Source organism: Camellia sinensis, chromosome 14 (genome assembly GCF_055761805.1).
Source record: "Camellia sinensis isolate YWXY chromosome 14, ASM5576180v1, whole genome shotgun sequence".
Lineage (NCBI taxonomy): Eukaryota > Viridiplantae > Streptophyta > Magnoliopsida > Ericales > Theaceae > Camellia > Camellia sinensis.
In genome coordinates, this window is record NC_138974.1 from 27,412,721 (window position 1) to 27,429,042 (window position 16,322).

The following is a 16,322-nucleotide window of genomic DNA, read 5'->3' on the forward strand; positions in this document are numbered from 1 at the left end:
TAATTTATTATATCAAAGCTTGGTTGTACAGAAACTCATGACCCACTTGTCTGTTACTAGTAAATTAACAGTGTCAATAATTCCTATACATACTATTTATCAAAAAAAAAAAAAAAAACTCCCATACATACAATAGATTGTTTACTATTGTTCTACTTTAAGCCAGTATCTTATTCACTAGAATCTATTTTATTTCAATGAATCAATGAAAACATAATAGGTAAGAGGATTTCTCAAAAAATAAAAGAAAATTAAGCAATAGAATTATTAACTATACAACATGATACAAAGTTTGCTTCTCAAAGTATTAACAATTAATAGATGTTATTAAGATAAAATATTAATTATAAGAAGGTCAACTCTATATATGATAAATATTAGGCCATATTGGGAAGATGTTTGGTGCAGCTTATATAAAGTGTTTATAGTTTTTTAATTTATGTAGAAATTTTGTATCAAACTATTTTATGTGGCTTTTGCTTATTAGGTAAAAATAACTTAAATAAGAGGGTGTTTGGAATGATCTAAATAAGTATATTTTTTGATTTTTTACTAAAAAATATGTTAAAAAATAGAAATATAATATGACTTAAAAAAATAAAAAGATAAAAAAATACACTTTTATAACGGATTAAATTAAAAAATTTAGTTAATTAAAAGCTCAAAGGAGCGTGTTTTTAGCTTATGCTTTATAATCATTAGTTTTTAACTCACAATCAGGCATAGTTTGGGAAGTTGGTTTTGGTGGGTTAGGAGTTAAAATAGTCAAAAAAAAAAATAAAATAGACTATTTTAATCACAAAAAATAAAACATCAGATCTAACCCATAATCATTACACTTCTCTCACAAAAAAAGTCAAAAAAGTTAAAAAGTCAAAAAGCCTTTCCCAAACCAGGCTTTTTAACCTCATACTAAAATAGTCAAAAAACTAAAAAACTAAAAAATCAAAAAGCCAACTCACTTCCCAAACGGAGGCTCAATAAGTTACACCATATACAAGCCCAATGAACAAGTCAAAAAAGACCTGAGACATTCAGGGTTGGTTTGGCATAATCTAAAAAAGTCAAAAAGTCACTATTCTATTTAAGTCACATCATCTTATTTAAATCGCATCACCTCTCTAACACATTACATCAAACCCAACCCAAACCCAACTCATATAGGCTGATAAATTAAAAAGTGTACTTTTTTAGAATATCTAAAACCAACCCTCAATGTAAATGCTATTTTATAAATCTTTTTATAGATATCTAGCATATTATTCTCGGATTAGTTGAGAAACAACGAAGTGAGTGTCTGGAGTATGTTTTTATTGATAGCGAATTGCATTAACCATCTTTATAGTTTTGGTTTTATGTTATTGTGGTTTTTTATATTTTGATTGGGATATATTTGATTTTAAATTTTATTTTAAATAAGGACAATTAAAGATATTATTGCACAATTTTAAGGATAAAGTAGTCAATTTGATAAAATATAAACTAATTTGTCAAAAATAAATGTCAAAAATATATTTAAATTTTTAAAAATAATTTATATCCACCAAAGATAAAATTATGTAAAATTTATAAATCGTTTAGACATTTATTTATTTACCAAATTAATTTTTATTATTTGTTTGGATGATAATCATGTAATGAGTGATTGTTAAGCTTTTAATGTGTAATTGATATATTTAATCTATGAAATGTTTTTAGTTTTGAATTTTTTGACTTAATGAATTAATTTAATAATGATATCAAAATTGTCGCCATATTTGACTTTTAGAAAAATATAAACTAATTTAATGAAAATAAAAACAACCACCCATTACGTGATCATCATCTAAACACAAAGTAAAAATTAATTTGATAATAAATATATAAATGTCTAAAAGATTTATCAATTTTACATAATTTTATCTGTAGTGGGTAGAAATAATTTTTAAAAATTTAAAAATATTTTTTTGATAATTATTTTTATCAAATTAATTTATATTTTATCAAATTGACGGCTTTGCCTTTGAAATTGAGCAATGATATCTTTAATTGTCCTTATTTGAAACAAAATTCAAAATTCAGAATTCAGGGTCAAATGTCTTACAATTGAAATGTCAAGGATCAAAGTGACACAAGACCTAAACTATAGGGACCGTTTGTGTAATTCGCCATAATTTTTTGAGTTTTCAATGTGTATTTTTTTTTCTATTGATTACTTTCGCATCTTAAATTTATTTATTTATTTATTTTTATTTTATTTTATTTTTTACCTCCACTTAATCTAGACACTTAAAAAATATATAATTTGTGCAATATTTTTTTAAAAAAAATCATTGAATACAAACAAAATACAAAAATGTATTTTTTTTTTTTTTTGTATTTTTTATATCCAATAATTTTTTATACGAATGTCACGACCCAGACCTGGTATCCGGAGGTTCGGTGTCGCAACGCGATAATAACTGAAATCATAACAAATTAATAGTGCAGCGGAATAAAATCAAGGGATACCCAAATTTTCATTTCAGTATAACAAAAATTTGTACATTGGAGCTTCTATTCGATTGCAATTTCTGAGCTGTACTATGACTACAAAATGCCTTGTACCTACCCTATGTACCGGTTTTGACACGTCACCCGAAAGTGGTTAATAGCTATAAGCGCATGGCAGAGTGAGAAATATTATACAGTGAGCATGAGGGTACAAAAATTACCATGGATAATTATTTTAGCTAAAATATTAACATAACTTAATTTGAATAAATAACTTATTCAATGTAGCAAAAACTGAAATACGAAAACTATATAAATAAATAATCATAATCACGATACAAAACAGAATAAAACAAGACAGAGGTCACTGGAGTGACAATCAGAACAGAGGTCAATAGATCCATGACAAACAAATGACCACAAAGTGGCCAAATAGAGGTCAATGGTTGTTTAAGTCCCCAAGGCATGGGACACCCGTGCTGGTACTTACAAAAAATAATTGTTTACAAAATCATTATTAAATAATTTTTAAAAGTTAAACAAACATATCCATATGTTTCAATTTAGGCAAATAGAGTTCAGAAAATAATTAACGTAATTAAAATATTAATATAATTTATAAAACATAGATTGTGTAAAATAATTTATATTAACCCAAAACATACGTAAAATATATTATGGTAACTCAAGATATAATATAACTCATATTAAAATTAATATATCGCTCTTTCTTTTCACTATCAAAACCTTCTCACTATCAAAGACCTTCTTTACCTCTAAATATTTTCTTCCCCCCTCCCCCCTCCCTCTCCCTTTTTTTTTTTTTCCTTACCCTCCCTATTTATAGGGAGTCAATCCGTGAGCCCCAAACCACCACTCATACATGTGGCACATCCAAATATCTCTCCATCAATTCATGCTTGTCTAACATACGCATTTAGAGTGACTCACCACACCAATGCATGCCTAATCATCATCTTAGACTATGTGTCACTTGTTCCATTTTTGCTTTATTTATTTATTTTGTTTTATTTTTATAATTTAATCAACTCCAATTCAGACCTAATTAATAAAATTTCAACATTACTAAATTAAACAGATATTTAATTAAATTCTCATATAGTCCGATACTCGAAATTAAAATAATTCAATTCATTAATTTCACATTAAATTAAGAATTAATTAAATGTAAAACATTATACGTGGCGAGGTCGTTACAACGAAATTGTATTGATTTTTTGTATTTTTTTATATTCAATGAATTTTTTTAAAAATACATAAATTTTATACTTTTTAATTGCATCTAAATTAAGTGAATATAAAAAGTAAAAAAAAAATAATTAAAATGTTTAAAAAAACCAATTAAAAAAATACTAATAGAGAAAACTATAAAATTATGAAAAATTCTACTATACACACCTTTTGAAAAATTTTAATATTTTAATTATACCCTCATGTGGTGATTGATTATATATATATATATATATGTATATATTTTTAGTTATGGTAACTTAGAAGTAGGGCTGTTACTGAACAGAGCCGTTCGTGAACAGGCTTGAACTCGGCTCAGTAAGAGGTCATTCGAACTCGGTTCGTTAATTTTTTTTTGTGTTTAAGCTCGAGCTCGAGCTCGCTAAATTTTTAATAAACAAGCCCAAACATTCTAAAGCTCAGCTCGTGAGCTCGGCTTGTTTAATATTTATTATTTATATATTAAATAATATAAAAATATGCATAAAAAATAAGAGAAATATGCTATTTATATATTTTAAAAATATAAATGTAAATAATAGTTAATTATAGATAGTACATTTATATAATAGTAGTAGTAGATATTATTATTTTAGTAAAATATGAAATTTTTTTTAGTATGTTTATATATATTTTATATATAATTGTATGATCAAAATTTTAATTGTAACTTTAGTCTCACATGCAAATATGAATTCATAAATTTGTTGGCTCGTTAAGGCTCATGAACAGGTTCGAGCTCGAATCAAGCCTAAGCCAACTCGGTTCGAGCTCGGTTCGTTAAATTTTTATTGAGCTCAAGCTCGAGAGCTCGAACTCAAACTCGTTAAAATCTTAATAAACAAGTCCAAACATACTAAAACTCAACTATGGTTGGCCCGTTTACCCCTATTTAGAAGGTATGAAATTATAACATTTTTTCTTTTTAATTTTTATTTTTTTATATAAAAATGTTTAGGTGCCCAGCCAAAAATCTGATTCTTACCAACTCAACCAACCTCCGCCGACTTATGACAATTTTTTTTAAGTTATACAATGCATGTGGCTAAAACTATGAATCAAAAACAAGCACGCGACGCCAACCTCCACCAACGATCAGACTAATCGAATTCAAAAACAAACTATCCTTCACTTCACATGTACAAGTACAACCCACAATCCTTTCATGCATCCCTCATAAAAAATGGCCTTCTCTACAATAATAATGTCTACCAATCCAATCTCCTCCTTCGATCCTGCATCAAATCTCAAAGCTTCATTGAAGGTCACAAGCTTCTTCACCTCCTACCTCACCCCAATCTTGTCTCTTACAACACCATTCTATCTGGGTTCTTCAAATCTAGCTTGTTACTTTCCCAAGCATTAATTTTTTTTGATTCTATACCCCAAAAGAATTGTCAATCATGGAATATAGTCATCTCTGGTTTTGCTCAACACCAAAGATTGCAACAAGCTTTGACCCATTTCATAAAAATGCGTCGTTGTTCGATTAAGCCGGATAATTATACTTATTCGATTGTATTGCCTTGTTGTGATTTTGAATTTGGGAAACAAGTTCATGCAGAGGTTGTCAAGGTTTTCAATTTATCCGATGAATTTCTTGGGACCAATCTTCTTAGGATGTATTCGGGACCTGGGGAGATGGATTCAGCGAAGAAGGTGTTTGATGAAATGCCAATGAGAGATTTAGTTACATGGAATGCTTTAATTTTTTGCTATTCCAAGTGTGGAATGGGTCATGTGGGAGTAGAGTTGTTTCGTCAGATGGGTATTGAAGGAGTTATTTCTGATGGCTATACTTATGCTATTGTTTTGAATGAATTTGCTTCTCGCTCTCAAGTCTTTGGGGCAATGCAAGTGCATTCATTGATTTTACAATGTGGGATTTGCTTGGATCGCTTTATTAGTAATTCTTTATTAAATTTGTACTCTAAGTGCAGTTTTATTGCCTCAGCTATGTTGTTGTTTGAGGAGATGCCTAACCCAGATGTTGTTTCTTGGACATCAATTATTTCTGGACTCTCACATTGTGGGTGTGTGAGCAAGGCGTTCTGGTTATTTCACAAAATGCGGGTAGCTAATGTTGAACCAAATTCTTTCACTTTTGGTGCTTTGTTTGGGGCTTGTGCCAATTCTAGTGCATTTCAAAAGGGAAAACAATTTCATGGCCTTGTTTTAAAAATTGGTTTAGAGGCTAATGTAGTTGTGGCAAGTGCAATCGTGGATACGTATTCAAAATGTGGTGAGATGGACGACGCATTCAGGGTATTTCAGACCATGCCCGAGAGAGATATTGCTTCTTGGAATGGAATTATATGTGGATTTGCCCAAAATGGTGAAGCTATGAAGGCATTGAAGCTATATGATGAGTTGTTGCTATCAAAATCACCCGTCATTGCTCCAAATAGTGTCACATTTGTTGGTGTGCTTAATGCATGTAGGTATAGTGGTTTGGTTAAAGAGGGATATGATTACTTTAATGACATGATTCATAGATATTGTAAGAAATGATGTATTATTGATTGATGTATGTTATATTGATTATGTTTACAATGAGTCCTATATATAGAAGATTAGAGGAGGTAGGTATGTAGTAGGTGGAGTAGGTGAAGTGGGTGGAGTAGGTGTAGTGGTAGGTTTTAACAGCCCCCCGCAAACTCAAGGGGGATAGGAACTAACCAACTTGAGTTTGGAGAGAGTAACAAAACAAGAAAATAGACGAATACATAAAAGAAAAGAGGATAGGAGACACTGTATGGTCGTATCAGACCGATGGTGAAGACACTGTATGGTGGTGTCATAACGTTGTAGAGGACACTGTATGGTTATGTCATAACGTTGTAGAGGACACTGGATGGTTGTGTCAGACCGATGTAGAAGACAGTTTATGGGGTCATGTCGGACCGTTGTAGCAGACAATGTTGTGACAGTTGTTGTGACAGTTTACGGAGTCTTGCTGGACCCTTGTAGAAACTAACCGGAATCAATGTCGGGACAGTTTACAGAGTCTTGTCGGACCCATGAAGGAGCTAACCGGAATCAATGTCGGGACAGTTTACAGAGTCTTGTCGGACCCATGAATGAGCTAACCGGAATCAATGTCGGGACAGTTTACAGAGTCTTGTCGGACCCTTGTAAAAGTCGCACCCTCAAAAGGTGTGCCCAATCTTTCAAAAGGCGTGCCATCAAAAGGCGTGCCCAATCCATAAAAAGGCGTGCCATCAAAAGGCGCGCCCATGTTGTCGTCTAGCGCCGAGCGGCGCATGATGCGCGTGTCTGCCTCTTCATCATGGTCTTTATAAACCGAAGCGGAGGCTGAGGCTTGGAAGCATAACAAACCAGTTGAAACCTCTGCGTTCTCTGAGAGCTTGTCGCTAAGAGCTGCAAATCTTGAAACACTCTGTAAACACTCTGTAACCAACCCTTCTCTGAAACACTCAGCAACCCATAACATGGCCTCGTCTTCCCGTTCAGCTACCCAGAATATGGCCTCTTCGTCCCGTGGTCTGCTCACTCTCTTTCCCGACCTCAACGAGTCAACAAGAGAGATAACTGGTGCGGTGGCCAGTGAACCTCAACCAAGCGCCTCTGGTTTTGCTCCGTTGAACTTTCCGATGCGGTCGGTGGAGCAAAAAATGACGGTGCAAACTGATATTGAGGCCAATCAGTATACTTTGAAGTCATGTGTGGAAACCATGACGGCGGTCACAAACCTGTCGCACCGGCTGCAGAGTAGGACAAATGAGGTGCAGCAGTTAAACGCCCAACTGGCTCTGCTCCAGTGCATGTATAAGGATGCGCGAGCAGAGATAAGTGTGCTAAAGGCGAAAAATAAGGAGTTGAAGCGGAAGGCCACCGTGATGTTCCGATTTGGAGGGCCGCCATATGTTGCAGTGGAGGAGCAGGGAGTAGTGATCGTGCCCAGTGGAGTGGGAAATACGGAGGCAACACCGTCAAGTGCCGCCCAGGACGGAGGCAAGAAGAAGAGACCGGCGGCAGAGTAGAGAAGAAAAATCCCGCCTGTGGATGTGGTTGTTTGGGTTTTGTTTGTGTTTTTTTTATTTTTATTTTTATTTTATTTTTTTTTTGGTATGGTGGAACATGGTGATCGGGGTGAGCCCCAACATGAATAAAATGAGTTTGGTGTGCAGTGCTTCTACTTCTGCTGCTTCTTCTTCTTCTTTTTTTTTTTTTTTGAAAATAAAAGAAAATAAAAGAAAATAAATTTGAAGAGAAGTATATGAATAAAATTGAAGAGAAATGTGTGAATGGGAAAGGAATAAAAAAAAATAAAAATAAAAAGGAAATGTGATTCAAATTTGTTTGATCGGGTCCTACCACTAATGGAAAAGTAAGCTGATGGGTGTGCAAACTAGTTGATGTTTCGGTTTCTTTTCAAAAGATGGAGTAACATAAATATAAAAAATAAAAGAAAGTGGAGTGGGGAACAGGAGTGTAATGAAAAAGAAAAAATATAGGTTGGAGAATCTGAGCAACGTGGGAAACAGGAGTGTGGGGAAAGAATAAAAAAGAAAAAGTATAGGTTGAAGAGTGGGTCACATGGGAGAGAGAAAAACAACACACATATGCATGTGCTCTCTCTTGGGCCAGGAGCTCCAGCAATAAATACCTTTCCACTGTTGACAGTAGCTACTAATGCAACATGTTGTTGATCTCGACCAAACTCATAAAAGTAGTAAGTCCTGAAACCTTCGTCTTCTTTAATTTTTATTGAGCGAGCAGAGTATAGAGTTGACCCACCTGGAACAAATATTTTTGCTGCATCCTTCAATGAACCCAAATCTGTTATATCTTTAGCCTCTAAAAAGGTGATCTTGAGTTGATTGGATGGGCGAATGACAACACTTAAAACTTCAGATCCATCTGAAGATGCAAACCGTGCTGCAAAGGTCTTTGGCTTAGCCTTATCTCCATAAAGAGATAATCCAGCATTATAATCCTCGGGCTCCATGATGTCCTCGAACTGAGGAGGAATGCGAATGGCAAAGCCGCTGCCATAGAACTGGAACCAAGACTTGGTGTTCGCAATGCCCGAAAGAATCGACTTTGAGGGCGATTTTTCGGCCAAGGAAACGGGAATTGGGTAGTGAAGAGTTAGAGAGAGAAAACAAAGAGAAGCAGTGTGGAAGACGAAAGAGAAGTATGTGCATGAGCATGAGAGAGAGTAGGGATTAAGATGCCATTCATGGCTGGTAGTAACTCAAGAAGGATTTCCCAGACATGGATGTCATTGGCATCTCTGGAAACTTTTGCTCGGATAAGAAGCCAGCAGCAGGGAACTGGATTGGAGGGCGTGGAAAATCAGTTGTTTGTGAAGCAATCATCAAAGAAGAGATAGTGAAGAAGGTATGTGTAGACAATTCTAGCGGACTAGGTTGAGGTCCGGCGGGCGGCCAAGGCGAGGGTGCCGCCCGCCGGTGAAGCGAAAAATACTAAGTGCTTAACCTTGCTCTGATACCATGTAAGAAATGATGTATTATTGATTGATGTATGTTATATTGATTATGTTTACAATGAGTCCTATATATAGAAGATTAGAGGAGGTAGGTATGTAGTAGGTGGAGTAGTAGGTGGAGTAGGTGAAGTGGGTGGAGTAGGTGTAGTGGTAGGTTTTAATAGATATATGATCAAACCCGAAGCAGAGCACTATACATGTATGCTTGATTTGTTAGCACGAGCTGGTCTACTACAAGAAGCCGAGGCTCTGATGAAAGCCTTACCCTTTAAGCCTGATGTTGTAATGTTGAATTCAATGTTAGGAGCTTGCAAAGTACATCGGAATCTGGAAATGGCTAGGCATGTTGCAAAGCATCTTTATGTTGATGAACCATGGAACTCTTCAAACTATGTGCTACTCTCTTACTTGTATGCAGATATTGGTAGAAGGAGTGAAGCTATAGAAGTTAGGGAAGTGATGGATGATAGAGGAGTTCAGAAGATTTTGGGATTGAGTTGGGTTGAAATTGGAAGTTGCATGCACTCATTTGTAGCAGCTGACAAGTTACATCCTTGTATTGAACCAATTTGTGATGTTCTGCAAAGACTCTCTTTGCAAATGCAAGAAAGCTACCAAAATGAATTTAGTTTCCCATTGAACTGATTTGATTACATATTTCTTGTTATTCATTGAACTTATCAGAGTATATGCATTTTTTTAAAACAATGTAAATTACTTGTTTGTGTTCTTTAGTTTATGTATTTTTATCACATTTTTTTAGTTTTTTTTCAACTTGATTATTATGTTCAAGTTGTTCGTTCAGGTTCTACAAATTATCTGGCCCTCTATTTCTAATATATGCTAGATTTATTTTTCTTTATCAGTTTAGGGACTGTGGGTATTAGCAAACAAAACTAGTCTTTTGCAAAAAAAAGTCACAAAAGTGACGAAGTTGTTTATAAGCTAAAAGGTTAATTGTCACATCAATTTTTTCACTTATAAAAAGTGTCTTTTTTAGTAACTTCTCAAATACATTAACTTTTTAACTTTTAAAAATTCAAAAAGCCATAAATAAATAAAAAGGCAAATTACACAAACTTTGGATCACATGTCATTTTAGTTTTTGACTTTTCAATTGTGACCTATGTTACACGGATTTGGGTACGGGTAGCAGGTGCGGGTGCATATCTAAGGGTTGGATACTTCAAAATTAAAAATTAAAGATACATAGATATGTATCCAAATTTAGATATGGGTACGAGGATACGTTAAATAATTTTTTTTAAAAAAATATATATTTATTATATGAAGATGAGTTATACTATATAAATAATAAATAAAAATTATTTTAGATATAAAATAAATTATATTATATATGATAAAATATGTTATTTTTATTTTAGACATAAAAATTATATTATTTATGATATATTATATTATATAATTTTTTTTGGATGAATAATATTATATATTATTATATTAATGTAATTTATACTATATGTTAATGTAAATATAATAAGAATAATGGATAAATAATATTATATGATATGAATAATATTATATATTGTTATATTAATGAATTTTATATTATATACTAATACAATATAAAGAAGAAGAGAAGAAAATAGAACAGAGAGAATAGAGAGAAGAAAATAGAGGGAGATCCAGAGAAGAGAGAAGAGTAGAAAGAAGTCAGCGACCGAGAGAGAGAGAGAGTAGAAGGAGATCGAGATCAAGAGACGAGAGGAGAGGAAGAGAGATCGACAGATCGAGAGACGAGAGAGAAAACAGAGAAGGAGAACGAGAGAAGAGAGAGAAGACATAGCAGGAGATGGAGATCGAGCATCGAGCATGTCGAAGCAGTGACCAATGTCTTCGCCGTTTCGACAAGAGACCAGGTTCTCGCTTTCTATCCCTCTTTCATTTCTTTTGCTGTCTGTAAAGAGCTGTGTTCGAGAGAGAACAGGTGTATCCGACACAAATCACACACTCGCACCCGTGTCGTGTCGTGTCAATACGGGTACCTCACCTCAAAGTGTCGAGTCCATGTAACACAGATTGTGACACATTTGATAATGAATTTTGAATCTTATTTCAAATAAGGACAATTAAAGATACCATTGCTCAATTTTAAAGGCAAAGTCGTCAATTTGATAAAATATAAACTAATTTGACAAAAATAAATGTCAAAAAAATATTTTTAAATTTTTAAAAATAATTTCTACCTACCAAAGATAAAATTATATAAAATTGATAAATCTTTTAGACATTTATTTTTTTTTACCAAAGTAATTTTTATTATGTGTTTAGATGATGATCATGTAATGGGTGATTGTTAGGCTTTTAATGTGTAATCGATATATTTAATATGTGAAATGTTTTTAGTTTTGGATTTTTTGATTTAATGGATTGGTTTAATAATGATATCAAAGTTGTCGCCATATTTGACTTTTAAAAAAATAGAAACTAATTTAATGAAAATAAAACAACTACCCATTACATAATCATCATCCAAACATATAATAATAATTAATTTGATAAAAAAATATCTAAAAGATTTATTAATTTTACATAATTTTATCTTTAGTGAATAGAAACAATTTTTAAAAATTCAAAAATATTTTTTTGACATTTATTTTTGTCAAATTAGTTTATATTTTATTAGATTGATGAATCTACCCTTAAAATTGAGCAATGGTATCTTTAATTGTCCTTATTGGGAACAAGATTCAAAATTTAGGGTCAAATGTATCATAATTAAAATTTTAGGGATCAAAGTGACATAAGGCCTAAACTATAGGGACCGTTAATGTAATTAGCCTTTCAAACAACATACAAGTTAACTTACACAAAATAAGTTGTATGACTATTTTACCTTTGAAATGGATTGTTTGTAAAAAAAAACATCTTTGATTGTCCTTATTTTGAACAAAATTCAAAATTCAGGATAAAATATATCTGCTGGCTACATATTTTGTACAAGCCAATTACAATTCGACGCGTGGCAAAATAGGGGTAGTACGGGAAGACTATTCAAATCTTCGATCCTGATCGTACACGTGGCAGTTAGTATTGGTTGTTACGAGATTTGAGTAGCAGTGGATCAGCAGAGAGATACAAAGTGATGTGGCATCATCGGTTACTCACATTTGAATTCAAATTTAGGAGGGAGGCCTAACTGCAAGTGATGGCGTAATGGAGCTAATCCTGAGGCAACATGATCAACGACTGTGAGAACCCGAATATAAAAATTAAGTAAATAATTAAATAATAATTTTACAAATCTCAAATATTTTGGTGGTGAATTCTAAGGTGCAAATTAAATATTATTGGAGGATCCTTTAATTAATCTTTAAACCTAAAAAAATTTATGGTGAAAGTCATTGATTTAGAAGCAGGATTTATTATTAAAAAAAAAATAGAGAAGAGGGTGTGACTTGAACTCTAGACCATAAAATTTATAAGTTAGACTCCTACCATTTGAGTTGCATGTAACTTATACATATGTTTTGCATATTTATCTATTTATTTGACCTATGTGTGCCCACCACTAGTATAAAATAAAATAAACACAAACCCTACTCTATTATTTGTTCACCACATAGGGCAACAACAGCAGCCACGGGAGAGGGTTAGAGAGAAGGAAAAAAAGAAGAAGATGTTGCAATCAAAGAACTTTTGGGTGTGTTGTGTTGTGTGTGATCATCAAAGGTTAGCCCTCCTTGGTTTTCTTCTCTTCTTTTTGTTCTTCATCCTTATTCTATAATTATTTTGTTCATTGATGGAGAGGTTGTAGGTTTATGTATTGTGTATATAGATATCCTATTAAGAAACTTGAGGAGCTAAATTTATGTGTAAAGATTGGGTATAATTTTCAGTCCAAAAATTCTGTACAAAGTCACAAATTTTAAAAATCAGGAAACCATATCAAACGGATGAATTTTAATCTGAAATTTTTACAGTAGATCAATTACATATTGAATTGCATATCTGAATTTTTTCATAATTTTTGGGAGTCAAAATCCATATAAATTGAGGTATTCAAATCTGTCCAGAAAACCAGTCCAAAACAGGAAATTCGGGAGTGTTGTTCTCTTTGGGTATAAATCCAAAAATTATCAAATTAGTGTCATTAGAACCGGTTACAAGTCTAGTTTCGTACGTTTTTGGCCTTGCATTGATTGCTCGTGTATATTAAGAGAACCGTCAATTTCTTTAAAGTGCTGCAGAAAACAACCTGTTTGGATATAATAAATTGTAGATAATTATTTTGATAAGAAAATCAAGTGAAACCAATTGGGTTTGAAACTTAGGATATATTAGATCATATCTGGAGGTTATTGGAATTTTTCGAACAACGTGGAGTGGGTTTTGTAATTTTCAAAGTTAGCGAATAGATTGGGAAAACTTGTTTAAAACACTGTTTCATCTCCAAGTCATTTTTAGTTAAGTTTCGATCGGAATCTATGTCTTGGGTGATTTTAGACCTTGAAGAATATGAACTTAGGTAATATTTAGGAGTAACGGTGAGTTGGGTTGAGCCGTGTTAGTGCGCTTTAGTTTGGGGTTACTTAGTTCGTATTCTTTAGTATTTTTAAATTTGTAGTGACGTGTAGTTTTTATACTTGGTTCAGGGCACTAGTTGGACTTTCATACTCTATTCGAGGATTATATTATTGCGTTTCAGGTGAGTAGTTTCATGCTACATATTTTTATAAATGTTCCCCTACCCTAAATTGTTGGAAAATCAAATTGTTGTTTCAAGACTAAACTGTTTTGATAAATTATTATATTATCAATTGAATCAAATTATTTCTGAAACATGTGTGAACTTGGCATACTGTAAACTATTTGTTTTGGTCTCGTGTTTATAATGATGAACCACCATGTTTTGCAAAACTGATGTGTATTGATTATTGGGACCATGTGTGTATTTAGTCCAGGGAAATTATTCCACTGTGTGTGGTGACTCTGGCCACTAGGGAACAGATCCGGGTTGGGCCGTGATGACTCTAGTGCTCAACGATTGTAAGGAACAGACCTTTAAAAACAACTAGGTGACCTTCAATCGGATCGTCTTTGAGAAAAGGCCCAGGTGCCACCCTGAGGATGACTCTTAGTTCGGTATTGGATCCAACGGGGCTTATAGCCTGAGAAATGTGTGGCAGATTATTTGTTTTTATTGGTACCCAGAAAATTATTGGTGTTCATGTTATAATCTGTTTTAAGTGGAAAATGTCGTTTATCATGTTCTTGCGAGACATGAGTATTTTAAGTGTTGAACTGTGGAACCTTCTTTTTGAAACAGATTGTATTTACCAAACTGTATGCCAATCTAGTTTCTGTGATATATATCTTATTTTGGAATTGAACCCTGTTTTCAAAACTGTATTTACTATCCATGTTGCTACTCACTGAGCTATCAGTTGACTTAGTTGTTTACCATTTCCAGGTGTTAGAAGGACTTAGAGTGGACTCATGGCGTTGCGGGGACTCAATTGCATGGACCTCTAGGGCATTCCTTTAGTTTAGAGTGTTATGTCAAGTTTGTGCATATTTAAATTTATTCTTATCGAAGTTCATTTAGGATTATTTTTGATATGTGGGTTGTTTATATCCCATAAGTTTGGATGGTTTTTTATTACGGTTGATTTTGCCGTTTATAATTGTGACATGTCTGGATTGAGTTTTGGTTATTTGTTATTGGACTATTGTTTAATTGTTCAAGGTGAAATTGAATGCGTGTTTAGGCTTACGTGTGCCTTGGGCTAAGTCCCTGTGGGCCACGGCCGGTCATGCCCGGATTTGGGGTGTGACAACGACCATGGAGGAGCAGTTCGACCGTTGGAAATACAGTTCGATGGTTATCCTTAAGCAGTATAAATAGTAGAGAAGACCCCAGAAAATCCCCCCCCCAGACTCAAATCCAAAAACCAGTCTTATTCTACTTTACTTAGTTTTACAGTTCCTGTTCTTTACATTCTAGTAGTTTAAATTCTACACTGCATTTCATTCATAGGAGTAGTTTCAAGTAGATTGTCGCTGTAAACCTCTACGAGGCTGAGTTTGAAACATTGTAAGTTTTTCATTCTAATGAAATGCTTCAGTTGTTCTTTATTTGATCGATATTTTGCTTAATCCTCCTAAATCAAGCCACCAGTAAAAGTTCTCTTCATTGAGGCTGAGAGAACTAAAACACAATCGTCTGATAATTGGTTAGCAATTAAATTTCTGTAAGGACTGATTGATCCTTACTGGCACGCTCGCAATTACAATAATAACCTTCGAAAGCTAAAAAGCCAACATATATTTTTGGCACGTCCGGTGGGACCAATTGAAATGGCTAGACGTAGGAGATAAAAAGAAAATGAATGCTTGGAAGAAGGCGTGGAAGGAGAGGTAGAAATACCTAATCCAGAGGATAATGTGATAACACATCCTGTGGAAACTCCCATTTTATCAGAACCTATGGTCGAACAGACCAGTACTTCAGAACAAGTACGATATGTTCGTAATATTAGACGAGACTAAGGAATTGGACCATCCACTGTCCCATCTACTCAGCCAATGAATCCATGGGGTGGCTTAATAGATGCAATGGGACAGCAATTAATGAACACAATGGAAAGGTGGGCAACATCCTTTTTGGATCGAATGAACAACCACCGGCTAACAAACGTAAGACACATGGAGAAAATTTCGAATGTCCCTCAGCAAAGATTGGCTAGAGATAAACAACCTATGCAAGTTAATGGACATTCTAATGGTAAAACTAGTAATCAGAACTATGAAAGACCATCACCTCAGTCTTGGTACGAACCTGTTCCAAGGCCTGTAGTAGGTCAAAATGTCTCAGTACTTAACAGTGAAGCCATGCAATTTGGTAGAACTGGCCCAGTACAAGAAAATTGCGTAAGAATGGTTCCAAATCCCATATTCGAAGCCATACCTGGCACAAGGGGGTTCACTAATCCCTTATTCGAATTTATACCCGGGGGGTTGGAAGGTTTCCCTACAAATGAAAAAGACACAACACCAGTTCTAGCACCTTTTGTAGGACAAATTCAAAGGGGCTACCCACACCCCCAATAGCAACCTGCACCACAGGGACAACCAGTTCCAAACATACCACCTTATGGAC

General features: G+C 33.7%; 2 protein-coding genes and 1 long non-coding RNA gene across 3 annotated transcripts; 2 read left to right on the forward strand and 1 right to left on the reverse strand.

Annotated features, from left to right (window-relative positions):
* The first annotated feature begins 4,860 nt into the window (after positions 1-4,860).
* Positions 4,861-6,234, forward strand: LOC145806861 (pentatricopeptide repeat-containing protein At2g13600-like). The gene has a single exon (XM_082904695.1). The coding sequence runs from the start codon at positions 4,861-4,863 to the stop codon at positions 6,232-6,234; it is 1,374 nt and encodes a 457-aa protein (XP_082760821.1).
* A 1,829-nt stretch (positions 6,235-8,063) lies between these two features.
* LOC145806862 (uncharacterized) lies at positions 8,064-8,695 on the reverse strand. Its single transcript, XM_082904696.1, has 2 exons — positions 8,354-8,695; positions 8,064-8,114 (listed from the first exon to the last, which is right to left on the reverse strand). The coding sequence occupies exons 1-2, from the start codon at positions 8,693-8,695 to the stop codon at positions 8,064-8,066; spliced, it is 393 nt and encodes a 130-aa protein (XP_082760822.1).
* A 4,075-nt stretch (positions 8,696-12,770) lies between these two features.
* LOC145807473 (uncharacterized) lies at positions 12,771-14,908 on the forward strand. Its single transcript, XR_014350603.1, has 3 exons — positions 12,771-12,892; positions 13,816-13,868; positions 14,634-14,908. It is a non-coding gene; the product is annotated as an uncharacterized LOC145807473 (long non-coding RNA).
* The last annotated feature ends 1,414 nt before the right edge of the window (positions 14,909-16,322 follow it).